General features: G+C 39.6%; 1 protein-coding gene across 1 annotated transcript in view; it reads left to right on the top strand.

Moving 5' to 3' along the window:
• Nucleotides 1-25,426, top strand: part of LOC149175887 (poly [ADP-ribose] polymerase 2-like) — a 445,779-nt gene extending 420,353 nt beyond the window's left edge. Inside the window, exon 20 of the mRNA XM_089419780.1 lies at nucleotides 24,842-25,426. Within this exon, the coding sequence (XP_089275906.1) occupies nucleotides 24,842-24,934 (93 nt within the window). The 3' untranslated portion in view covers nucleotides 24,935-25,426. The remainder of the gene's footprint in view (nucleotides 1-24,841) is intronic.
• Nucleotides 25,427-27,103: the final 1,677 nt, after the last annotated feature.

The raw sequence follows: 27,103 nt of genomic DNA, 5'->3' as shown, positions 1-27,103 counted from the left end.
CTACTTTTTTGTTCAATAAGCCTAGCCACGTGTCTAGCCTCTTCAATAGTGTTGGGCTTGCATAGTTTCAATTTAGCACAAATATAGTCCTTTAGTCCACATATGTACATCTTTAATAGCTACTCCTCAATGAATCCACTATGTCGTATTGGTAATACTTCGCATTCATGGGTATAATCACTTACAATGCCCTTCTACTTGAGATGTATAATTTTATTATATAGGTCATCATCGTCGTTATCATGGAATCTCTTTAATAATGCTATAGTGAACCCTTGTCAATGAAAAGAAGATACATCATACGTTTTCATCTACCATAGGAATCAGTCATAAGCTTCACCTTCTAAGATGTTGGTGTTGATTTGGGGTAGCATCGGATGTGCTCTAATCCTCAAATTTTGCATGGAGGCTTGGGCACATGCATTCCAAAGAAACCAAAAAGCGTTTTGGGAAATTCCACCCAGAAGTGATTTTATTAAAATAATTAATATTTTTAATGGGGTTCCTAAGTCTAAACTTAGGAAAATTAAAATATTAATGGGTATTAATCTAAGAAGGGGTGAAACTTCTAGAAAAAGACACAGATCAAGCCAAAATGATTTGATTCCTTGATTATGATTTAATCTAGGTCGTTGGTTGTCCAACAGGAAGATATAAGAAGGGGCTTGAGGGTCATTTGGAAGAGACACAAAGAGATTGAGGAAATCGATTTCTGAAGTGCGAAGTTCTCAGGAGGAAAAATCGATGGAAGAAATCTCTTGCAGTTGAGGGGCAGGGATAGCAGCTTCTGGAGAGAGAGATTCTCAGTCGAAGATACATCAGTAGAGAGAGGCAATGAGTGATCTAGAAGCCTTGACCTAGAGGTTGACACGGGGCCAGAAGGGCCACCCAGAAGCGGCATAGAGTGAGAGAGAGGAGTCCGAAATTTGTAGAGGAATTTGATTTTCAGAAGTCGGAAGCCGAGGTGTGAGACCAGGAGGCAGAAATTGAACCTCCTGGGAAACATACATACTAGCCAGAGAAGTGACGCAACACCCAAAGAGCTTGACGTTGGGCTGACGTAGACACTGCGCAAAGGCAGCCAGAAAAGTCAGGGGTAGTCAGTTTGGGGTTGGATCAGCCAAGATTTCTCAGTGATTCTGTGAGGTAAAACTCACAAAGCTTCTGCAATTATTTCTCTATGTAACTGAATAACCCTGTGAGGTATTCAGTGATGTATTCATATTTCTCTACTACTTAATAATAATAAACCCTCATAGCTATTGCACCGGTTTTCCTGCATTGGGTTTCTCTGGGGACTATTGTCCAAAAATAAATGTGTCCTATGCGTTTATATTTTCCTTGCTCAGTGTCTATGTTTCAGAATCATATTTAATTGGTGTAGGTTGCTTCAGTAATTTACTTCAATGTTTCATGAAGGAATTTGAAATAAGCTTGTAATGTAATTTACAATCTAGGTGAAGTAGATTCAGTTGGTTGTAGTAGGATTCTTGAGATTGTTAGATCTAGGAATTTTCACAGTTGGAAGAGGTCATTATCTTCTCTTTTTCACTTAATGGTGGATTTTCTCCAAAAATTCCTTCCATTTTGTTGACCCAAACAATTTCTCCTTTGTGATCTTTATCATCATATTTTGGTAGTTCATTCTTAATTCACTGATGGTTTATGTGTGGAATTCTAGTATGATATTGACTATCTGAAAAGTATATCTCAGGTGGATCTAGAGGTTCATGCTCACTTGCGATTTGTGGGCTAGTCATCTGTCTTTGATAGGAAAATTTTGAACAATTAACTTGTCAACCTTCTCCATTAATTGATTAAGTTGTTTGCTATGGTCATTAAGTCTTTTGGTGGTTTCATTGATTTTGTCGTCTCTATTCTCTCCATTATTTCCATCAATTTGTTTTGTCCTTTAGTTAAATCTGTTTGTTTTTTCCAAGCTGTAGAGACAATATCACACACGTTATTGAGTTTGTCTCTGCAACAATTTATGTTGGCTTGTAACTCATCATTATTCACCATTTTGTTCTTGTTCTTCTTGGTGGAACCCACTTCTTCCTCATATATATATATATATATATATATATATATATAGAGAGAGAGAGAGAGAGAGAGAGAGAGCTACTACTAATAATAATAGGATTACAACTAAAGTATATAAATTATATAATCAAATATTTATAATTAAATTATATAACTATTACTTATATAATTATTACTTAATTATATAATTATAAAAGTATAAAATGAAGTTAGACAGATAGATAGAATAAGGTTATATAATTATATGGTTTCAAATGACACTATGAATGGTGGGCAGTATAACTGACACAGGGCGTGACAGTCGAGAAGGAAACAACAGATGAGATAATGGCGAAGTGGGGATTGGATGTCAAACTTAGCACGAGGGACAACATATAACACAGGATGGTGAGTCACGACGGTCGGGAAAACATGCAGATAGGGAGATAGGAAGCAGTGATAGCGGAATGGTTGAGACACAATGGTAAGTAGAAACAATTGGCACAAGGTGAAGAACAAGACTGTCGACGACATGGCAGGGACAACAGATGGAGGTGCGACTGGTCAAAACATGGTGCAAGGAATGATAGAGATAATGGCAGTGGATAGCAATGGAAGACAACATGAGAAAACACTACAGCGGAAAAATAGATGGAAGAAAATGCTACGCAGAACAGGTAGTACGAATGTTGTATAGATTGAATAGGTGAAGGATGCGGAATGTGACTCTAGTACCACTATTGCAAAGAGATAATTGATGAAGACATGTGTGCAAAGCGAATATTTTTTATTATTGAAGAATGAATAATTGATGATTGCATGCCTTTGTGACGGTGTGCCTGAATAGGCATTGACTCGTCACGAAGGTGAATGGTTATGTCATTTGACTTTTTCCCTTCATAACTAATAATTATTTATTAATGCTTATTAATTAAGTAATTAATTATTGTTTATTAGTTTTTTATTATTTATTCAATTATTATTTTATTATTTATTTATTCATAATAGGAGGACTCGTACCTTGACCATTCAATCGAGGTTCCAAGTTGATTAAGTTTGCAGTCCATGTGTTATGCGAAGATTCCCACTTTGACAATTATATTAGGATAGCCTTAATTAGCATGGGCAGTAGCCCGACAATGGTTACACTATGGTCACCAAGAAAGTGTCAAATCATGGGCAATATGGCCTACCTAATCACAACTATAACACCTAATAGGTGCAATTCTGCAACCTACTCAGCCTCCTCGGTACGCTTCTTCTTGGCATCTACCTCCACCACTTGGTGGTTGCACATTATCTACCGCTCTGAATAAGGTCCTCTCCATCCTTTCTGCTAGGGCCTACAAAGCGCTATAGTTATTTGTACTATGCATGTTGGTACCACAAAATTCATAATGAACATTATTAGGAACTAAGTAAGGGATATTTCTGCCAAATGGGAAAACTTTGTGGATGACGTCAATATAAATCTCACAATATTCTCATGTATGCATATTTTGTAAGTGTTCTATATGAAATCAAGAGGCATTTTATCGCTACCAAATCTTTTTCAAAACTTAAGGAGGCTATGTGTACGACTCTTGTACTAGCTACACCTGATTTCACCAAAACCTTGATTATGGAGTGTGATGCCTCAGGCCATGGAATTGGTGCAGTTCTAATGCAAGAAGGAAGGCCCCTTGCCTTTGAAAGCAGTCAGGTTAAAGGAAAGAACTTACTCAAACTCATTTATGAAAAAAAAAATGTTGGCCATACTACATGCAATTAAGAAATGACGCTCTTACCTAATAGGAAGACACTTCAAAGTCAAAACAAATCATGATAGTTTGAAATACTTCTTGGAACAATGACTATCTTTAGAATAAAACAAAAAATGGGTGACAAAGAGGCTAGGTTATTACTTTGAAATTCTCTACAAGGGGAGGGAAAAGACAATATTATGGTAGATGCACTTTCAAGGAAAGAGGTAGACACAAAGCGCTCACTATGTTCTATTTACCTTCCACGAGGTGATTAGGTGGAACAAGCAAGGATAGAATGGAAGCAAGATCAGAAGGTATGCAAGATAATTCAACAACTATAGAAGGATCCACATGCATTAGATCAATTTGTGTGGAAGAATGATTTGTTGTGGTATCAAGATCGTCTATATTTATGTCAGAATTCCCAACTCAAACAAAAGTTCCTTTTGGAACTGCTCACTTCTCTTATAGGAGGGCATTGATGGTTCTTGAAAACCTACCACAGGATCAAGAAGGATTTATTCTGGGTGTGGGGTCTTAAATTTGATATTCAAAAGTTGGTGGCTTAATGTGTGGTCTGCCATTAGAATAAGGGAGAGACAATCAAGACCTCAGGGCTTCTACAACCATTAGCCATACTAAGTCAATGTTAGGAAGAGGTTTCATTATATTTTCTTAAAGGACTACCCATGTCTGAAGGAAAGAATGTCATGATGGTAATAGGGGATCGACTCACAAAGTAGACACATTTTTGCCCTCTTTCTCATTGTTTTCAAGCAAGCACAGTAGCCACTGGTTTCATGGAAACAATTCAGAAGCTACATGGAATTCTCGAGATTATTGTAAGTGATAGAGATCAAATTTCACTTTCAATTTCTCGATTGAATTCTTGTCTTGCTTGGGTATTCAATTAGCTCATAGTTCTTCTTACCATCCTCAATGCGATGGGAAAATCGAGATTGTGAAGAAAAGTCTAGAAGGGTATGTTCGTTGCTTTGCATTTGATAAATAGACACAATGGGTCAAGTGGTTTCCCTTGGCAGAATGGTGGTACTACACATCCTTCCATACTTCATCACAAATGACCCCATTTATAGAATTTTATCGATATCATCCTCCTTCCATCAAATCAACATTGAAAGGAAAAGCAAAGGGTCAGGTAGTGGAGGACCACATAGAGAAACAACAAGAGGTTCTCAAACTATTGAAGGACAACTTGAGTGTAGTATAAAATAGGATGAAACAAGAAGCAGATCAACATCACAACGAAAGAGAATTTGATTGAATTTGGAGATTGGGTAATTTTGAGGCTACAACCATACAAACAGATGTCCCTCAAGCAACAGAAGAAGGACAAGAAATTGGCACCTAAATATTATGGTCCCTATAAGGTGTTGCAAAGGATTAGAAGTATGGCTTACAAATTGGAGTTGCCTTCATCTTCATGTGTACATCCAGTCTTCCATGTTTTTTGCTTAAAGAAGGTAATCAATGAAAGGATCCAAGTGCAAACTATTTGACTAGAGATCAATGAAGAAGGGAAAGTGATACAAGAACCAGAAACAATCCTTCAAACTAGGATTAAGCAGCTGCAAAATCGAGCAATTACTCAGTACCTAATCAAGTAGAAGAATCTATCAGTAGAAGAGGCAACATGGGAAGATGAGTTCTTCGTGTAGAGACATCCACAACTAGTCAAGTGTTGAGGGCCACACTTGTTTCAAGGTGAGGGGCATGTTAAGCCCTAGAGAAGGCCCCATCTTAAACATTAGTGTAGTTAGCTAGACACTTTATGTATAATTGTACGTGTTGTCCCCAGTATATGTAGCAAGGAAACCTAGTCTTAGAATCAAAGAATCTTGGACAATTGTGTTACTGTAAAAGGAGGTTGCCCCCAATTTTACTTGTCTATTTTCTCATCATTATTTCTGTTTTGATTAGATTTCAGATGTTTGGAGCATAACACATATTGTGGGAATGTTATATGTACAGTAGGATGTCATCCCATTTCTTGGCATGCCATATATTGTATCCTTTCAACAAATGTACCATGATTCTATTCAATTTTAGGTTGGCCATTAGTTTGAGGATGGAATGAAGTGGACTTGTTGAATGCAGTATCTAGCTTTTCTAAAGAGTCTTGTAGAATAAGCTTAAGAACCTTGTTTATCTATATGAAATCAACCCAAACATGATCAAATAACGTTAAGGTTGTGTTACCTCCAAAATTGAACTTAATGATAAAATCCGTAATCCACGAGGTAGTGATCTGAAATCACCCCTAGGTGACCTCAGGATATTAATGAAGGTATTACAGACTCATGTGATGGTGTGTGTGTCTATGTTATCTTATGCAACGGATCAATAAGATTGCGAAATACACAGACACTTGAAACAGTAATAGATCACAGTAAGCAAACATAAACACAACAAAATTTATTAAGGAGTTCACCCAATCCTCCTGGGCTATGTCTCCTGGTCCAACCTTCAGTGGTGGCTTTTTTATTATGTTTTTAAAGCAGAGTCTTACAATAAGGAGCTCAATCTGAGTCTCACTTGACAAAGGATGATCAATAGGATGGCACTTGGAATTCCCAAGTCCTTAGAGTTCATAGACTCCTCTTACCAAATTTCGACCTCAATTGGTCTTTGTCTGCTCGATGCTTCCCTTACTCTGATGGTCAACCCGACCTCTCTGCCCTCTGCAACTATGCCTCTCTTACTGTGTCTCTCGGCCTTCGGCTTCTTCACTGCTTCTCTGCCTCACCGTCCCCTGCTTCCTATCAACTTGTGGCTTTAAAGCCAGTTCGTTCCTTCGACTGTTCGTTTCAGCTTCTCGGCTCTCTGGATCGCCTGCCTCTGCCCGCTGGGACTCCTCTGCCTTGCATCATCATCGCTGTGTAACGCTTCGCAGAGAGGTGGCCACCTGTCTCTTTGCGAATTGAGTGTCAGTTCTTCCTGAATGGTCGTTTTTTTCGTTATTTCCCAGATCCCTGTGAAATAGATCCTTCTGTCGATTCATTGGTAAAATCGGACTTCAAATCTTATGCGCTGTAGTTTATTTCTCCCCCGGGTCCGATCATCCATCGGGTTGAACCTCCGCCGTTGATCTGGAGCCCCCAGATCCTACGGTCTTCGCTTATATCGCGCGGTTGAGTTGCTCGACCGTTAGTCCGCGATGTAAGTGGTTTCTCTCTCTCCCTGCCGGACACGCGTCACTCAGTGTATGGAATCGCTAGGTCCTTGGCCAAATCCGCTTACCGCCCGAAATGCCTCTGATATTCTGCCGGTTTTGAGCACGGGACCCACCTTGTTAGTTTTAGCGCTTTCCCACGGTTTTCCAGTTTTCCTTGTGATTGAGTGCTCGGGGCTTTTCTTTCTCGAGGGGTTTTGCCCTTTGTGCTAATCGTGTATCAAAAACAACGTCCATTTCCAGATCTAAGCTTCCCAATTGCCATTTTTGCGCCATGCGTGGTCTCCATGGACCCACGGTTAGCGCGCTTTGACCGAAGGTCCTCATTGCTCCGTGCTGGCTACAAATTGCCATTATTCAGAGGTTGTTTCTGATTGCTATAAGATTTCTTGAAGTCTATCATTCATTCTTAATAATCATGGAATTGTTTGAGGATCCAATTTAGATCACGGCCTTCCCACTGAAAAAGCTTTTGGACCACCAAAAGTTGGTTTTCAAGCATCGACTAAATGAGGATACAACTTTCTCACCTGTCCAATCTCTATCCATTTTGCACTGCTTGGCTTTGAACCCCTGAGCCCAATTCTGAGGTACTCAACATCTCCCCTGCGCGTCGTTCTCATAAAGTTCTGCTCCATTTTGAAGCTTCAGTCATATGTAATCTCCTTGGTTTGGTCCAGTTGCAAACTCCAACCCAGTTTCTCGGCTTGATCATACTTCTGAGGCTCAGACCTGTGGAATTTTATAACTATATACATTGTCCTTTGATTCCTGTCAAGGTGCTAATATTCAGAATAGTGACAACAAGATCAAGGGCATCAAAGCAGTGACAACTACACCTAAATTAGCAGCCTGGTAAGACAAGAGCAGAGTTTCATCATCATTATCAAAGAAGGTAATCTGCAACAGATTCAAGAAGTAAGCAGTGAGACCTACAGGACTGCATTTAGTACAGTGCAGCCTTATCATCAAGGACAAGGTAGACATAACATCAAATGCAAATCATATTAAATAGATTTCATCATTGAGGGAAAATTGTTGTGGGAGAGTGCAAAGCCTTGCAATTTAAAAGTATATCTACGATGCATTCAAAAGATCACTGCAGCTAGCAAGGACCACACATCAACAAGGGTAACTCTGCTACAACAAGGTATGTCCATTCAATGTTTATATTTTGAATTTTGAATTTCTCTCTGGCAAATGTTTTGAAGGACAATGTAAGTATTTTGTTTGTGTATTGTTTTGGTCTTGTTTGTTAACGCATGTGCAGGAAGGACACTCTAGAACAAATTGGAGTCTTGGACACATACTGGAAGAACGTGCAATGCCAAGATACCATCATGTGAAGCAAGCACAACAGTGCATCAACAACTGCAAGTGATCCAAGAAGCAGTGTCATGCGTCAGGTCTTATCAAAAGTCATTATTGTAAAGGATCATCATTGTGAAAGAGTCATCATTGAAAGAGTATTATTGTAATAGAGTCAATCTGCCTAGAGTCGAAAAGTCATTGTTGGGATGTATAAGAGTCTTTGTTGGGATGATGTCATGGTTGGGTTGTAGGTCATAGTGTGATTGGGTGTTCGGTCAAAATCATTGTAAATCATATTGTATCATGGATCGTTGTCACTGGTATGGGAATCCACGCTATTGTCTCATTTAAGTTAGTATAGGGTGGCGGGGAGGTGCTAGGTAGGTGCATGAAGTCGCCTACATGTTGGAGCCTATGAACACTTCAGGGTGTAGGTTGGTCTAGAATGTTGGGGCATCCATTCAGTTGACTACTGAAGAAACCAGGCGTTGGGGCGTCCTTCCAATGGGAGCTATAAAAGAATGCTTTTCCAGAATTCTAGGAAGTTGTAACTTTCATTTCAATTGGGGTTGGAGATTAAAGAATTTATTAGAAAAGCGTTCGGTGGTTTTTGACCCAGAGGGCATTTTCCACCTAAAATTCTTGTGCCTATTGTGTTCTATTGTTTATTGTTTTTAATGCATAAACATTAATAATAATTGAAGATTAACTAATGCCCTGAAGGATTTAAAAAGTGCTAATTGCTAAGGAATACTGATTCACCCCCTCTCAGTATTTCCAACAAATAGTACACGATGCGTCCATCAGTAGTACTATGGTCCATATCCCCATTTCCCTACTCATTAGCCGGATGAGAGGTACTTCCCATGAGTTCCGGACTGCATGGGTAAGATGTGTCGGTAAGAGAAGATGAACCACTCATCTTGCTCATATGCCATAGAAGGTGAACCACTCATCTTATACATATGCCACCATAGGGTATCACAGGGGAAGGTGAACCACTTACCCTGTACATTGCGCACCATTCGGGGAAGGTGAACACTCACCCTGTACATTGCGCGCCATTTGAGGAAAGTGAACCACTCACCCTATGGTCTCTCATCGCTCCAAGAAGTACTCCAAGCCCCCCGAAGCTCCCAGAGCCCAACATCCATCTCATACGAGACCCTCATAAGAGGGTCTCTCCACGACTCCAAGTCGTTCATAGAAGGTTAAAAATTTGACCTTCCCCAGGGGCTTCGTAAGAATATTGACGACCTAATCATCAGTCCCAATGTGTTGGAACCTTATTGCTCCTCGTTGTACCATATCTCGGATAAACTGGTACCTGATATCAATATGCTTGGAGAGGTCATGAAACACAGGATTCTCTGAAAGAGGAACCCCACTCTGGTTGTCGTAGAAGATCACGGTGGTATCCAACACATGTCCAAACAACTCACTAAAGAGCTTCCTCAACCAAACAACTTCACAGGAGGCCAAACTAGCAACAATGTATTCAGCCTCAGCGGTGCTCAAGGCAATTGACTTCTGCTTCCTACTCATCCATGATATCAAAGAAAAACCTAGAGAGAAGCAATATCCATATGTGCTTTTACGATCCACCACACTGCCAACCCAGTCTGCATTAGAGTAACCATGGAGCCTCACATTCCCGGCAGTGTATCTTAGCCCATGAGTGATTGTGCCTCGAAGATATCTCAAGAGATTCTTGCCAACAATCCAATGTATGTGATGAGGCTCGACCATAAATTGGCTCAATGTATTCACTGCAAAACATATGTCCAGACGAGAGTTCACCAAGAACATCAAGGCCCCCACGAGTTGACGATACTCAAAAGGATTTCCCAAATCAGGCCCAGCAGCACTTCTGCATAACTTCTTGAAGTTAAGTTCCATCAGAGTACTCACAACTTGCAGCCCAGCGTCCCAAATCTTTCAAGTATTTTCACAATATATTTTCCTTGAGAAAGGAAAATCTTTTTGCCAGACTCCAACCCTAGGAAGTAATGCATTAGTCCTAGGTCCTTCATCTCGAATTCAGAAGCCAACTCCCTCTTACATTGATGAATAAAAGGGTCTACACCTGTTGTTGAAATTTGGTACCGGAGGACAGGTGGTTCCCTTAGGCTTTGATCTTTGGCCTAGGGAAAAGTGTCCAAAAGAAGTTAATTTTCTCCTAAAGTAACTTTATAATTTTTATAAAGTTAAATCTAATTTAAAAGTGACTTTAAGTGATAAAGTTACTAAGTCTAATTTTAAAGTGACTTTTATAAAGTCAATGAAAAATTAGAAAGGAAAAGTGACTTTGGAAATAAACGACTAAGTGGGTCTTTATTAAAGTGGGGTGAATTAAAAAATAAAAAGTGAGATTTAAATGAGCATTTAATCTCAGCCTTAGATCTCAATCTATTTCAGCCATTGGATTTAGGGATCACCCAAAAGTCACTTGGATCACCCAAAAGTCACTTGGGGTTAGATTAAAAGAGGAAAATGAGGAAAAGGTCATTCATTTTTTCATAAGCAGATTGGGAGAAGGAGAGCAAGAGAGCAAGATATATTTCTAAGCAGGGAGGAGAAGGAGACCGCAGCTTGGCACACATTCCAAGGCAACAGTTGAGCAGATTTGTACAGCTGATTCAACACACAGTGAAAGGCAGATTTTGGCACGATTTTCGAGTGGTTTGCACAAAAATCGAGGAGCAATTTGCTAGTTTTTCTGCACGCAAAATGAGGTCCGTACAGTAGCATTTAATGTTGAAAGTGGGCACGAAAATCGAGGAGGTCGTACAACATTTATTGCTGTCCTGTTTGCTGTAATTTCCAATTTGCTGTGAGGCATGGGAAAAGAGATAAGTTGTAAATTTGCTTGCTGATTTTTTGCTGAATATTTCTCACTGTGAAAAGGCAATTTTCAGAAATAAAGAAGAGCTCTCAAACTGGTTTTCCCCAAGAGTTGTAGGGGGTTTTTCCAGGGTCAAGTTGACCAAAAATCTCAGTGTTTAAATGTGTTTTAATGGCTGTTTATTACTGCTGATTTTTATATCAGCAATTTCCAGCGTTTTGTAAAATTTCCAGAATTTGTGTTTTCAACAATATTTATTTTTTCGGCTTGTTAAATGTATGGTTATGGGAAAGGGCATTTAACTACATGGGAGAAATAAGGTGAAACTGAAAACCGGGGTGGGAAAACAGAAATTTCTACATGGTATCAGAGCTTGAGTGCTGAAGGGCAGTTTGGGACAGCAAAAGGAAAAATTACAGCTGCTGATTTTTCACTCAGAAAATTCCAGCAAGCTGATTTTTTCATAAACAACAATTTTATCTTTACTACAGCAGTGCTATTTTTCAGTTTTAGAACAGCAGGATGTCATTGGGATTGAGGGTGGAGGATAGGCTGGATGGGCATATAAATTAGAGCGTTTGGAAGGAGAGAATGCAGAGTATCTTTGAGGAGGCAGAAGTCTGGGATATCATGATGCATACCACACAGAACCCTGTTGTTGTGCCCACTGATGCTACTCAGTTGGCTGCTTATAATAAAAAGAACAACAAGGGTAAGAGGCTGATTCTAGACGGAATCAAAGACCATTGCATTCCTCATGTGAGAGGAAAGAGCAATGCCCATGAGATGTGGACAGCACTGTCCAATCTCTACCAGAGTACCAATGAGAACCGGAAGATGGTCCTGAAGGAGAAGCTGAAGAACATTAAGATGGGTAATGATAGTGCAGCTGGATATCTCACAAAGATTACTAATGTGAGAGATGAGTTGGCAGCGATTAGAGAGGCCATTCCACCCACTGATTTGGTGTGGATTGCAATGAATGGCCTCCCCCATTCATGGTTGAACTTTGCTGATGGGGTTTGTGCACGTGAGACCCTTGCCACATGGGAGAGGTTTTGGGATGATTGCATTCAGACAGAGATCAGGAAAGGTCAGCTTGGGGCAGCCAAGCCAGTTGAGCAGGATGAGGATGTAGCACTGGTGGCAGGAGGCAAGAAAGGCAAAGGGAAGAAGCAGGCTTCCACAAGCAGTGGTGGGGGCAAAGGCAAAGGTAAAGGTAAATAGGGGAACACACAGAAGGACTATTCCAAGGTAAAGTGTTGGAATTGTCAAAAGATGGGACACTATGCAGTTGTGTGTCCGAAGAAGAAGAAGAAGAAGGGGAAGAACCAGGACGTGGCAGCTTCAGCAGAGATTGAGGACTTTGCAGGTCGTTTTGACCGGGAGTTTGTGTTCACTACGTGTGAGTCCTCTAGTGTAGGATCACCTGCCACACAGGTTCAGAGGGAGCATGCTTTTCCCTCGATTAGCAGAGCATATTCAGGTATCTGGTATGTGGACAGTGGGGCTTCACGTCATATGACAGGAGTCCGTGAGTACTTCTCAGAGCTTTCAGAGAGTGGCACTGATATTGAGGTAGTACTCGGTGATGACAGAGTTGTTAGAGCAGTCGGGGTGGGGACACTGACATTTCAGAGGGAGTCCAAACCTCCCTTGAAAGTGTCAAATGTTCTTTATGTGCCAAGGATGAGGAAGAACCTCATATCCGTCTCAGCTTTGGAGGACAGAGGATATGAGGTACTGTTCAAGGGAGGACAGGTGTTGATGTATCCCAGGGGCACTCCAGCTGATTCAACTAGAGTGATAGGTGTACGCCATGCAAAGGTGTACAAGTTTTCATTTCAGCCCCTTTTGGCATTGAGCAGTAGTACCGACAGCAGAGCTAACAGTTCTGAGCTGTGTGAGATTTGGCACCGCAGGATGGGACATATGTATCATGGAGCCTTGAGGACATTGCGGGAGATCACTACAGGTGTGCCAGATTTCAGTACTGATCACTTTGATACTTGCAGAGGTTGTGCGATGGGCAAGTTTGCCAAATCCCCTTTTCCCAGCAGTGACAGCAGAGCGACTGGGATACTTGATTTGATTCATTCTGATGTGAGCGGTCGGATGTCTCATGTTTCCTTGAGTGGATATGAGTACTATGTTTTATTCATTGATGATCACTCCAAGAGGACCTGGATTTATTTCTTGAAGACCAAGAGTGAGGTCTTCAAGCAGTTTCAGGAGTTCAGAGCTCTTGTGGAGACACAGACAGGTCGGAAGATCAAGTCCCTGAGGTCGGACAATGGAGGAGAGTACACCCTTGGAGAGTTTGTTGATTATTGTGCGGAGGCAGGCATTAGGAGGAAGTTCACTGTTCCTTACAACCCCCAGCAGAACAGGGTTGCAGAGAGGAAGAACAGATCCATCATAGGGGCTGCCAAAGCCATGTTACATGATCAGGGGTTGCCATTGTTCTTGTGGGCAGAGGCCTGCAATACAGTTGTTTACTTGCAGAACAGGAGTCCGCATCGTGCCTTGGGGCACATGACTCCGGAGAAGGCTTTCTCTGGGAAGAAGCCTGATATTGGTCATCTTCATATCTTTGGATGCATTACATACTCTTATATACCCAAGGAGAAGAGGACCAAACTAGAGCCCACCGCAGAGAAGGGTATCTTTGTGGGCTACAGTGAGACCTCAAAGGCCTTTCGGATTTACATTCCTGCACAGAGGAGTGTTGTTGTCAAACGGGATGTGAAGTTCGAGGAGGACAGGGCCTTTAGGAGGTCACAGGAGTTAGAGTATCTGGATCAGCCAGACCCTCAGCAGCAGTTGAGTCAGTCGCAAGGATCCAGTGGGCAGGGATCAAGAGGATCCGGAGGTTCATCTATGAGGATGTCAAGTCCATAAGTAAGCAGTGGCTCACCGAGCCAGAGGGGTGGTGCTCCGTGCAGCATGCAGAGCAGTTCACAGAGCAGTTCACTAGGGAGTCCACTGATGGACAGTTCACACGGTACCTTAGCTTCTACAGGTTCAGGTGCAGGCAGGAGGATAGCAGACAGACAGTCAAGAGTTCAGGCTACTAATGGTGATGAGGAGGAGGAGTTTTATTCTCCTATGGGAGAAGCATGCTCAGGGAAGAGAAAGCCCAAGTGGCTTCAGGACACCTTGAGAGATGCCACATATGTTGCTGAGCCGAAGAGGCCAGTCAAAGAGAGTAGACCACCTGAGAGGTTTTGTAGCTATATGGCGATGGTTACCAGCATCCTTGACTCTGAACCTTCTAGCTATGAGGAGGCAGCTAGCCAGCAGGTCTGGAGAGAGGCCATGCAGGAGGAGTATTCTTCTATCATGAAGAATGATGTTTGAGAGGTGGTGCCAAGGCCTAAGGGAAAGTCCGTGGTTACTTCCAGATGGCTTTACAAGGTAAAGCATGCTGTAGATGGCATCATTGAGAAATTCAAAGCAAGGTTTGTGGCTAGAGGGTTCTCCCAGGTAGAGGGAGTTGATTATGAGGAGACCTTCGCTCTCGTGGCTCGATATACTTCGATCCGCTCCATTATATCGATAGCAACAGAGATGGGTTGGAAGATCCACCAGATGGATGTGAAGACCGCATTTCTCAATGGCTTCATACAGGAGGAGGTGTACATTGAGCAGCCACAGGGCTTTGAGGTGCATGGAAAGGAGTCCCATGTGTGCAGACTGAAGAAGGCCCTTTATGGCCTGAAGCAGACTCCCAGAGCTTGGTACTCCAGGATAGATACATATTTGCAGGGGATGGGTTTCACAAAGAGTGAGGCAAATCCGAACCTTTACTTTATTGTGATTGGTGAGGAGCCTCTCATTCTGGTGCTGTATGTGGATGACTTGGTCATTACAGGTGCAGAGAGACTCATAGAGCACTGCAAGAGATATCTTGGGACGAAGTTTGAGATGAAGGACATCGGCTTGATGCATTACTTTTTGGGGTTGGAGGTGTGGCAGGAGGAGGGGCATTTCTTCCTGGGGCAAGGGAAGTATATTGTGGACATCCTTAGCAGATTCCACATGGAGGATTGTAGACGCATGTCGACACCAATGATCACCAACTGGAAGAAGCTTCATGCTTCGGATTCCGAGTTGGTGGATCCCACATTGTACAGGCAGCTGATTGGTTCCTTGATGTATTTGGTCAACACTAGACCAGATATCTGTTTTGCAGTCAACACGATGAGTCAGTTTATGTGTGAGCCTAGGAAGGTTCACTGGGTGGCTGCAAAACACATTTTGCGGTACTTGCAGGGGACAGTGGATTATGGTCTGGACTACAGGCAGGGAGATGGAGTGAGATTGGCAGGATACACTGATTCTGATTGGGCAGGTTGTGCTTCTGATAGGAAGAGCACTTCAGGGTGCTGTTTTGGGTTGGGTTCAGCGGTAGTGTCATGGTTCAGCTGGAAGCAGCAGTCAGTAGCACTGAGTTCAGCGGAAGCAGAGTATATGGCAGCCAGTCTAGCTAGTTGTGAGGCCATCTGGCTTCGCAAGATGTTGTTTGGCTTATTTGGTCAGCCGTTGAGACCTTCAGTGATTTACTGTGATAATCAGAGTTGCATTAAACTCACGGAGAATCTAGTATTTCATGACAGGGCAAAGCATAACGGGATCAAATATCATTTCATCAGAGACTATGTTCAGAAGGGAGCTGTGAAGCTTGAGTATATTTCCACTGACAAGCAGGTTGCAGATATTCTTACCAAATCCTTACCACGGGGCAAGCATGTCTACTTCAGAGACAAGATGGGTGTGGTGAGGAACACCTTCCTCGGTAAGAGGGAGTGTTGAAATTTGGTACCGGAGGACAGGTGGTTCCCTTAGGCTTTGATCTTTGGCCTAGGGAAAAGTGTCCAAAAGAATTTAATTTTTCTCCTAAAATAACTTTATAATTTTTATAAAGTTAAATCTAATTTAAAAGTGACTTTAAGTGATAAAGTTACTAAGTCTAATTTTAAAGTGACTTTTATAAAGTCAATGAAAAATTAGAAAGGAAAAGTGACTTTGGAAATAAATGACTAAGTGGGTCTTTATTAAAGTGGGGTGAATTAAAAAATAAAAAGTGAGATTAAATGAACATGTAATCTCAGCCTTAGATCTCAATCTATTTTAGCCATTAGATTTAGGGATTACCCAAAAGTCACTTGGGGTTAGATTAAAGGAGGAAAAGGAGGAAAAGGTCATTCATTCTTTCATGAGCAGATTGGGAGAAGGAGAGCAAGAGAGCAAGAGAGATTTCTGAGCAGGGAGGAGAAGAAGATAGCAGCTTCGCACACATTCCAAGGCAGCAGTTGAGCAGATTTGTACAGCTGATTCAGCACACAGTGAAAGGCAGATTTTGGCACGATTTTTGAGGAGTGGTTTGCACAAAAATCGAGGAACAGTTTGCTGGTTTTTCTGCATGCAAAACGAGGGCCGTACAGCAGCATTTAATGCTGAAAGTGGGCACGAAAATCGAGGAGGCCGTACAGCATTTATTGCTGTCCTGTTTGCTGTAATTTCCAGTTTGTTGTGAGGCATGGGAAAAGAGATAAGTTGTAAATTTGCTTACTGATTTTTTGTTGAATATTTCTCACTGTAAAAAGGCAATTTTCAGAAATAAAGAAGAGCTCTCAAACTGGTTTTCGCCAAGAGTTGTAGGGGGTTTTTCCAGGGTCAAGTTGACCAAAAATCTCAGTGTTTAAATGTGTTTTAATGGCTGTTTATTACTGCTGATTTTTATTTCTGTAATTTCCAGCATTCTGTAAAATTTCCAGAATTTGTGTTTTCAGCAATATTTACTTTTTCAGCTTGTTAAATGTATGGTTATGGGAAAGGGCATTTAACTACATGGGAGAAATCAGATGAAACTGAAAACCGGGGTGGGAAAACAGAAATTTCTACACCTGTTAGAAAGAGATCATCCACATTGAGTACCAAGATGAGAGGTCTATCATTCTCAACCATAAAGTAAAGGTTCGGATCAACTTCACTCTTGTAAATCTCAGCTTCATTAGATAGCCACGATCCTCTCATACCAAGCTCGGGGTGCTTGCTTCAACCCATAGAGGGCTTTCTTCAACCTGCATACATATGTTTGACGATCTTGAACTTCAAACCCCTTAGGTTGTTCTACATAGACTTCCTCCATAAGTGAACCATGCAAGAAGGAAGTCTTGACATCCATCTGATGAAGATTCCATCCTTGTGAGGCAGCAAGGGCTATAATCGAACGGATGGTGTTGTAGCGTGCAAATGGTGCAAATATCTCATCATAATATACACCTTCCTTTTGCGAGAAGCCTCGAGCAATGAATCTGGCCTTTCAGCACTTCCATCAGCTCCATGCTTGATCTTGAAGAGCCATTTCGAGGTGACAACATATTTGTCCTTGGGTCTAGGGACCACATCCTAGACATCATTCTTCATAATCTACTCATACTCTTCGTTCATTGCATCCTTCCAAACTTGGTGTTTGGAAGCTTCTTCGAATGTGCAAGGCTTAGATTGAACAATGGTGCTCATAGCAGTTAAGTACCCTTGGTACCTATTTGGCTTCTTGCTTTCACGAAATGTCCCCTAGGTGCAACATGTCTCTCGGCATCTTCGAAAGTCTCCCCGACCCATGAGGGTCTCCCTTTTGAGGAGGAGGGCTCATGAGGGGGTGGATCAATAGGATCCATTGGTCCTTCAGCATCGGGCATCTGCTCATCCTGCGGTTCTCCCTGCTTTTCAAAATCTACTTCTTTGTCCTTCCTTCGAAGAGGAAGGTTACTAATCTTCCCAAGGGAAACATCCTCATCGAAAGTGACACATGACTTATCTCCACTTCTCTTTGACTAGGCACATAGATTCTGTATGCCTTAGAAGATTCATTGTAGCCCACAAATTTTCCTTTCTTCCTAGAGGCATCCAATTTGCTTCTCTTTTCTTTCAGCACATGAAAATATATGGGGCTACCAAAAATTCTAAAATGAGAAATATCAGGTTTCTTACAGGTGAAAACGTCTTTGGGAGTTTTGGAGTCCAACTCCTAATGAGGACATTTATTTTGAACATACATGATGATTTTTGCAGCTTCGGCCCATAAGAACTTCAGAAGGCGTTGATCATGAAGCATGGCATGAGTGGCTTCTATGATAGAACGGTTCTTCCTTTCAGCAACACCATTTTGCTCAAGAGTATATGCGTTAATAGTCTCCCTCTTAATTCCAGCTTCTCTACAATAATCTTTGAACTCATTTGATTTGTATTCGATTTCATTATCGATCCTCAATATTTTGATCTTCTTCCCGGTTTGATTTTCGACCAAAGCTTTGAAGGAACAAAACCATGTGAATACTTCGTCCTTCTTCTTTAAGAAATATATCCAAGTCTTGCGAGAGAAGTCATCCATAAAGATAGCATAATATAAATATCCTCCCAATGAGTTCACGGGCATTGCACCAAATAGATCAAAATGAATCAATTGCAATATGTTAGTAGTCTTGCTATCACTTGAGGGGAATGGTCCCCTTGTATGCTTTCCTTCGGCACACCCCTGACAAACACCTTCATGTTCTACTTTAAATTCGGGCATACTTGTCACCATCTTCCTCGCATCGGGTAGAGCCTTATAATGTAGATGAGAAAACCTCTGGTGCCATAATTCGGATTGAAGTGATGTGTTGCAAGACATAGCTCCCAATGGGCTTCCTCCAACTTGATATAGGCTATCAACCCTGAAGCCAAGTGTAAATGCATCTTTGAAATTTTTATTCCACACACGTACCTTTCCATCGATGAATGCCACCTTGAACCCTTTGTCCTCCATCGCCGAGATAGATACTAGGTTCTTCTTTAAATTGGGTACATATAGTACTTCTTGTAGAGGAATGGTGTTACCGTGATTCAATTGAAGAGTAACATTGCCAACTCCCTTCATGGGACAGGTGGCATTGGCTCCAAGGATAATTTCTAAATTTATATTCCTTTCAATCAAATTTGAAAGAGTTTCCTTATACCTGGTGAAGTGCCTTGAGGCACCATTATCAATCAACCAATTTCCCAAAGTGTCCAGAGGAGATGCAGTAGAAAGGGCAGATATAAGATAGAATTATTTTTGCTTGTTATCAACAACATTAGATTCATCATACCTTGTGTTTCTTGATCTCTTAGGAGGGCAACCATTTCCTTGATGAGAAGTGGGAGCATTCCTTTTTCCTTGGTTGTTGAATCTGCCATTCCTTTGATTGTTGTTGCCCCTGAAATTGTTGTTGTGGTTTTCATCATCATGAGGTGTATCCCTTCTATTAGGACACTCCCTAGCATAGTGACCAAACTTGTTGCAAATGAAGCATCTTCCCTTCCTTCCATTTTTGAAACTCAACCTTCCTTGACATTGCTTCTTTGAACCTGCATTGTTCTTCTTTTTAGCATGAGTGGAGAATGCAGTAGGATCATTCCTATTTGAAGGCATATCTAGTTCCATCATCCTTGTTTCTTCTTGAGAGCATCTAGTCAGCAATTCTTCAAAACCTGGAATCCTGTCGTTGTTAAGAATAGTAGTGTTGAACACATGCCATTCACGAGGGAGTCCTCCAAGGGAAATGAGGGTAAGCTCCCTATCAACAATAGCTTCTCCAATCAAAAGAAGATTATTTTTTATCTCTGTAATCTTCATGAAGTAGGATCGAATATCTTCATTTCTTCCTGTGTTTTATCCTTCAGCTTGTTTTTGAGGAAAAGAATTTGATTTGCATTGCTAGATTTGAACATGCCAACCAACCTGTCATATATCTCCTTTGATGTGTTCAAATCGGAAATGTAAGCAACTAAATGCTTATGAATAGAATCCTTAATGATCTTCTTGGCTTTGACTTCACCCTTCTTGTATTTGGTCTTAGCAGCAGCCGGTGCATTAGAAGGAGGTTCTGAAATCTTTCCCTGCACATAATCCATCACATCTTGCTCTTCTAATGTCAAATCAAGAGACATCTTCCATGCATGATAATCAGACTTATCATGAAGCTTGTCATCAAACTTGAAGTAGGATGTGGAGGCCATTGATTCTTGTCTTTGATCAGTGATTGCTCTTTTCACTCTTGCTTGGTGTGGGGATTGCTCTTAAGGTTCAACCAGATGAACAAATTTCTTGTAGATTCTATCAAATTAAATGCAATTGCGTACTTGATTCTCGCGTCCGATGTCGATCCACGTTGATTTGAGTCTTCTGTTTACACTACCAAACCAATCGATTCCTCCTTGCCTATTTGGGATCAACCTTTGTGGTTCCTAGATCCAAAGGACTTTGAGATGGAAGTCCACTAGTCTCGATGCCCAAAACTCCAAGAATAGCTCAAATTTCCCAATTTTCAGTTCAAAATCAAGCCCCAGGCTCATCCCTCAAACTAGATTCCTTTTCCATTGTGATTCTTTGTATTTCCTCCTCCCTGCACTATATTCCAAAGGTCAAGACAATCCTTTGTTTTCCCAAAACTAACTCTCTTCCTCTTTTTCATGCTCCCCTTCTGTCTTTGTATATCATTCCTTGGCGGTGACCGCTCCCTCTACCAGCAAACCCATGTCTCCCTTACATGGTGACACCTTCCCTCCTTTGTAACATGTGACTATATTCATTTAAAGGTGTTGGTATATTGACATATGTTAAGTTTAGCTTTAGGATTTTTATTCGTTTTATATAAATGCCTTTGGTTCATAATATGTACTTTATTTTTTATTTACTTTATCATTTTGATAATTTATTAGTATAATTTATTAATATTCTGGGATATATAAATATATAACCATATTTATAATTAACTTAAATTTTACATTTATTTCTTTATAACCATATTTACTTTATAATTTTAAATTTATATCATTGAAATTATTTAGGGTATTTGCTCATTAATTATGACGCATTAAGCAATATGTGTGGTGATGGGTGAGGGTGTAACTTCTATTTGAAGGAGTGTCATGATATTCAACATTTATAGTTAATTTAAAATATATATACTAGTGCAGTGCATGTGATATATGCATATGTAGCTATTATATGCATGAATCGTATGCATGCTAATATTCTTGTGCTCTCTATATTAGAGATGGGTCATGATTGCTCTTCTCACTCTTGCTTGGGCTTTGTCTTCACCTCACCTCTAATACCATGTTAATTTTAGGATAACAATGGTATGTTCTATGCTTAGAGCAATTTTACTTCAATTTCTTTATTAGCCCAATATCAATATCCAGTTTAGCAATCACATCAACATGATAGTAAAATGTAGATAGAACATAAACAATAATAGTAGAAGACTAGCCAAGACAAGAGGACACAAGATATGGCACCAGCCAGGGACAAACCCCAATGTGGGGAAACCCTTGATCAATTCTTCTTATAATTCTTCAAAAGTTTAGCACAGAGAGAGAGAGTACAATGTATAATATTCACTTGTCCAATTACAGTGAAAATCTGATCAGTCAAACAACAAAAACAGAAAGCCCTAACCAAAAAGTCAACGCTGGTCAACAGGGCAGAATTCTTCCTCAATTCAGCTTGGTCAAACCCAGTCAACTTTGACCTCCAAGAGCAAGTCTAATTAGCCCAAAAACAGTCCGAAAAAGTCTAGTCAAACTTGGTCAAAAAGGTCAACTCTATAGCCAACCCTAGCACAGTCAATGTCATAACGAAAGATGCCACAATGTCTTCTTTTGTCATCTTTATAGATCTTAGCTCATTTTTAAGACTTTATATTTAACCAAGATTCTTGATAGTGAATAATTTGGGTAATGCCTCATACATCTCTTGAGTAGAGCTTATGTTGGATATATAGGGGATGAAGTTATCCTTTATTCCATCCACCATTAGAGTCATGGCCAATATTTCTATTTCCTTGAACTTTGTCTTTTCTGCATCACTTGACTCATTTGTAGGCTTCTTCACCTTTCCTTTGACTAGATCCAAAACTTTATTCTTCTCGAGGATGAGCTCTATCCTCTTCTTCCATGCCCTGTAGTTGGATGCTCATAATTTGTCTTCTCCCTTCATTGAGTTGGACATTGTCCTTGAAGATGGTAGACTTGACTTTTTATATGATCCTTTTGATGATCCTTATTCAAACTTCTTAAAACTCAGTATTCTTCTTTCAATAGATCTTTGAGCTACCTTTTTCCCTTCTTCACCTTAGCTCTAATACCATGTTAGAAAATCAGAAAGGCGGAAATATTTTCTTTATATAGATAATTACTTGTGACTTTCTTATGTTTTCTTATGTTCTTCTTTTATATCTTTAGTTCATCAAGCAATTTCCAAAGCAATAATAGAAAGATCACAGACACCAGATGTAGGAGGACACTATGGGAAAACCCCTATCTAGGAGTTAACCCAGTCAACAAATCTTCCTTAATTTCATGAGATGATCCAAGACTCTTGACCTAAGCACAAAGTTCCTCCACACCAAGTTAGCGCTTTCAGCAAAACTTTGACTTAAAGCAACTTTGACTTCAACAACTTCGACCCAATAGTTAGCCGAGCAACAACTTCGACTCAACAGTTAGCCCAGCGACAACTTCGATCTAGCAACAGCAAATAGCCCAGTAAATCCACACAAGTGAGAGAGAGAGACAAACCTAGAGACTTCTTCCAGCAAATCTCTGCCTTCTGCAACTTCACACTTTTTCTGCTCTTCTTCTTGGATATCGAACTTGTGTGAGATATCTCTATAAATGAATTTGAACTGCTTGTATACATAGGCCTTTGGTGAGGTCAAATTAACCCCGTTTGAGACCGACTTGGTGTGGAGGAGACAAACACCTTCTTTTACTCAATAATAAATCTTTTTACATCATTCAAAAGTCCAAGAAGGGTCTCTTTAAATGGACAATGACTCTAATAACTCAATATAAATCTTAGAAGTCCTCAATGGAGACTTTGAACTAAAACAAGATGACTCAAGCATGAAACTCATGCTTTAATAAGTCATATTAATAATAATAATAATAAAATTATTTCCTTTGATAAATACATTTCATTATGACTCACATATAATTTATGAAGACCGTACATAGTTACATTCTTCAACATGGTTCTGCCTAGTGGAGCTTTGCACTAGGCCTGCTCGACTTTGTGGCAACAGGTACATTACAGTTAAGGATGCTTGTTGTGGTTTATTATCTCAAACAGTTCCGCTAACTAGCAATAATGCATCTATGCTTTAATTTTGTAACACTTTTATGTTTGCATCTCCAAATTGGTGATATTAACTTTCCTATGCTATCTGCTTTAGATCTTTAGAATTTTCTCATGTTGCTCCTTGGGCAGTCATCTTGGTTGTAATATGACAAGGCTTTCACCAATTCTGTTAACTGCTTTTGGTTTGGTAAGCAGCTAACTTCGATTTCTTTGGAATTGGTCCTGTTTAAATTATAGGAAATAACAACAACTTTTTTGGTGCATGTGAGTCTATTTTAAGGTGAGACTATATAAAGGTTGGAGCAGGGTTGTCGTGATGATCATTCACAAATTTCACTGAGCAAGCCTAAAAACATCTCCCAACTGGGAAGCTATGCATGTGACCATTCGATTAATTCTGACCAAGAAAAAATAGAATTATTCATCTCAGGATAGCTATTTTTAAATGCATAAAAACATCTCCCAAGTGGGAAGCTATGCTTGTGACCATTCGATTAATTCTGACCAAGAAAATATAGAATTATTCATCTCAGGATATCTATTTTTAAATGCTTCTCTTTATAAGGAATTTTATACATGCTTTAAATGACCCCTTTTGATAGCTTATCCATAGGCATATTTGAAACATTTAGAGGAGCATATCACTCTCGAGTCTCCACTGAGCAGAAATTTACAGTTGACAGAAATGTATAGTCCAGCTTACTATGTGAAGCATGAACTTAATTTATGTACAAAGGACACCAGTCTCAGAACCAAACTAACATCGATGGGAAATTCTAGAATCTTATGTTTTTAGGTTACGTGATATTGTACTGGAACTTTGGAGGCTATCAGGAGGGTCCTTGTAAAGCATATCATAGAGTACATCTCATCTCCGCTATGATGAAGGCCACAATGTCTTTTTCTTCCCTAAAAATTGTACATATTTATAGATGGATCTGTTACAAAGATTCAAGTAGCAAATCTATGATTGGAAACTACAGCATTGTTTAAAGTTCAGAACATAGATAGAACATTGAGAGTCTTGTTTTCGTTGTTTCTCAAAGATAACCAAGGTGCTAGCAAATAAGGATAGGTAAAGTTGACTATAAGCTTCACCTCTAGGGAGTGAGCAAAGAGTTTCTATAAAATAAGAGTCAGAAGCAGATAGTATTAGCAATGAAGCTAATGGAAATTAAAGATTGCGTTATAATGCGAAGGGAATTAATTATTGTGTGCTTATGTAATTTATAACTGCTGATTATTTTGTGCTTGAATACTTCATCAGTTTATAACTGCGTTTTCAATGCACTATAATTAGATCAGATGGCAAGTCCATTAAGTAAACACAATTTGTCTCGCAGGTCTTGGGTATGTTCGCTTATATTTTCTGTTTTGTAATGGAACATGGCTATTTATATAACTGAAATAGCAAAAACGAAACCATGACTATGTATAGAACTGAAAAGGGAAAAAGCATGGCTACATTAAATTTTCAATTTACTGATGCTATAGTAATTGACTATTAAGTGGTGGGATATCCTGGTCTGATAATCTGAAAATTTTTCCAGGGTTCACTTTTGTACAATGAGTTTATTGTTTACAACGTGGAACAAATACGCATGCGGTACGTGCTCCAGGTGAAATTTAACTTTAAACGATGAAGAAGGAAAGCGAATGTCTATCGCCTCATATAGACTTCGATGATAGCAGCTGCTAGCAATCACACAAAATCCCGAAGTCATAAATGCTGAGAGACAGAAAGAGCCAGGCAGCCATGTTTCTTTTTGATATGCAGAGAGAGCGTTGGGGTAGGTGGAGGAAAGCGCAATCTGCATTGGACCATTTAAACATTAACATACAGTTTTTCTATGTTTAATGACCAAATATTGACATATTGTGAAGTTATTTTATTTCTATGTTTAATGACCAAATATTGACATATTGTGAAGTTATTTTATTAGGTTAAATTATCAATTATCATCTATTGAAGCCTAGTAGGAAATATGTTTGCGCCTGCTGATTTTGGAAGTAGTTGAAGCATATCATGACTGAAAACATGTAAGGAACAACAAAGAAATACTAAATAAGGCCATGGACAACTACATTTTGCATGGTTTTGGAAAATAATTTTGACTAGAATCAATTGTAGCAAACTTAGCAAACTTTGAGTGATGGTGAGTTGAAAATTATCGAAGTGATTGACTTGAAGAGTTACCAACCAGAGGCGCCCTTGAGTATCATTCTCTTGCTATGTCCTTTAAGATTGGGCAAGTGGGAAAAGGCTGGACTATGTATCAGCTTTACACGGAAAATTTGTGTTAACTAACCTGCTTTGTATAAGAAGACTGATATGCTCCAGTAGCTGAGTAAATAAATTCATTGCTCAAAATTCATTCTCTCCTGAGGACAAGGATTTCACATTGAAATTTGATTCCAGCTGTTGATACCAATTTTTAAAGTTAATGCGTGATCTTGGGAGCCAGCACCAATTATAATGTTGCAATTTATGGAGAATGTTGGCCAGGACTGGAGGATTCGATGAATGATTGCGGAAGGATATTAATTTTGAATCGTAGTATTACTTCAAGGGAAGTAACCCACAATGAATGGCAATAATGAACAGCTTGCACGGGATGATGAACATTCTCCATTTGAATTGGAACCTTCTCTTGTCCTTCACATTGGGTTACATGATACACTTCCTATTGAATTAAACCTTTTTTTTGCCCCTTAATTGTGTGTCTAAGTTGTGTAGGGATATGATGCCTCTAGTTCTTGAAGCGACTCGATTATTTCAGTTCTAATTAGTTCCATAATAAGAGTGCCATATACGTGGTACTTTATATGACACTTTTGTGTAAGACTTTTGGGGTATTCATAGAGGGAGAAGGTTTCGTGAATTACATTTCATTTGACAATATGACCCTCCAAATGTGGCAGTTGCTTCACAAATCCTTTTATTTTAATATCTCTTTAATAAGACCATCCACCTTGTAGAGACGGCCTGAGACAACTCAATCTCATTGGCTTCATGCACTGTTAGATGCACTTCCATCTTTTTGAACATTCCAAGGAATTCATTTTGAAAAAATATAACTATTATTGCGTTTTGATCGTGTCATTTTCTTATACTGGCTTTATGTATCTCTTTTGATGTCAACCACCCACTATGAATTTAAAAATGTTTCTTTAGGTATGTTTTTAGTCGCACTGTGGAAATAGTAAATTTGAAGTATATACGTCGTAGCATGTCACAAATTAGTGATGACGCAATCCGACCCCTTAATACCAATAGGAAAATATGTTGTCACATGGATTATTTTACCATTTCTATTAATCTCCAAAGGACTAAATTGTTCCCATGTACATGTACATAATAAAACAATTGAAATAAACATTTTATATTGGCCTACAATTGAAATAAATATCTTATATTGGCTTTATGTGTTTTTGTTTAATGTTAGTCACGTACTTTTAATAAAAGCTATTTGTTTAGTTAAATATCTTATATTGGCTTTATGTGTTTTTTTTTAATGTTAGTCACGTACTTTTAATAAAAGCTATTTGTTTAGTTATTTTTTAGTTGGATTGCAGAAAAATGGCAAATTTGAAGTATATATGACATAGCATGTAGCACATTAGTGATGAGGCAATCCAACTCCTTTGATGTGAATGAGAAAATATGATATCACATGGATGATTCAGCATTTTTATTAATCTCCTAAACACACAATGAAACAATTGAAAATAGACATTTATAAAATCTGTTTTTTTAATGAAGGTTTGATAATTACCTAGTTTAAGATTTTTGGCTATCATCTTTTTCACTA

Source organism: Pinus tabuliformis, chromosome 4_1, assembly GCF_031772625.1.
Source record: "Pinus tabuliformis cultivar Carrire ecotype Pingquan chromosome 4_1, CPIR1, whole genome shotgun sequence".
Taxonomy (NCBI): Eukaryota; Viridiplantae; Streptophyta; class Pinopsida; order Pinales; family Pinaceae; genus Pinus; species Pinus tabuliformis.
This window is presented reverse-complemented; position numbering and strand designations above follow the sequence as displayed.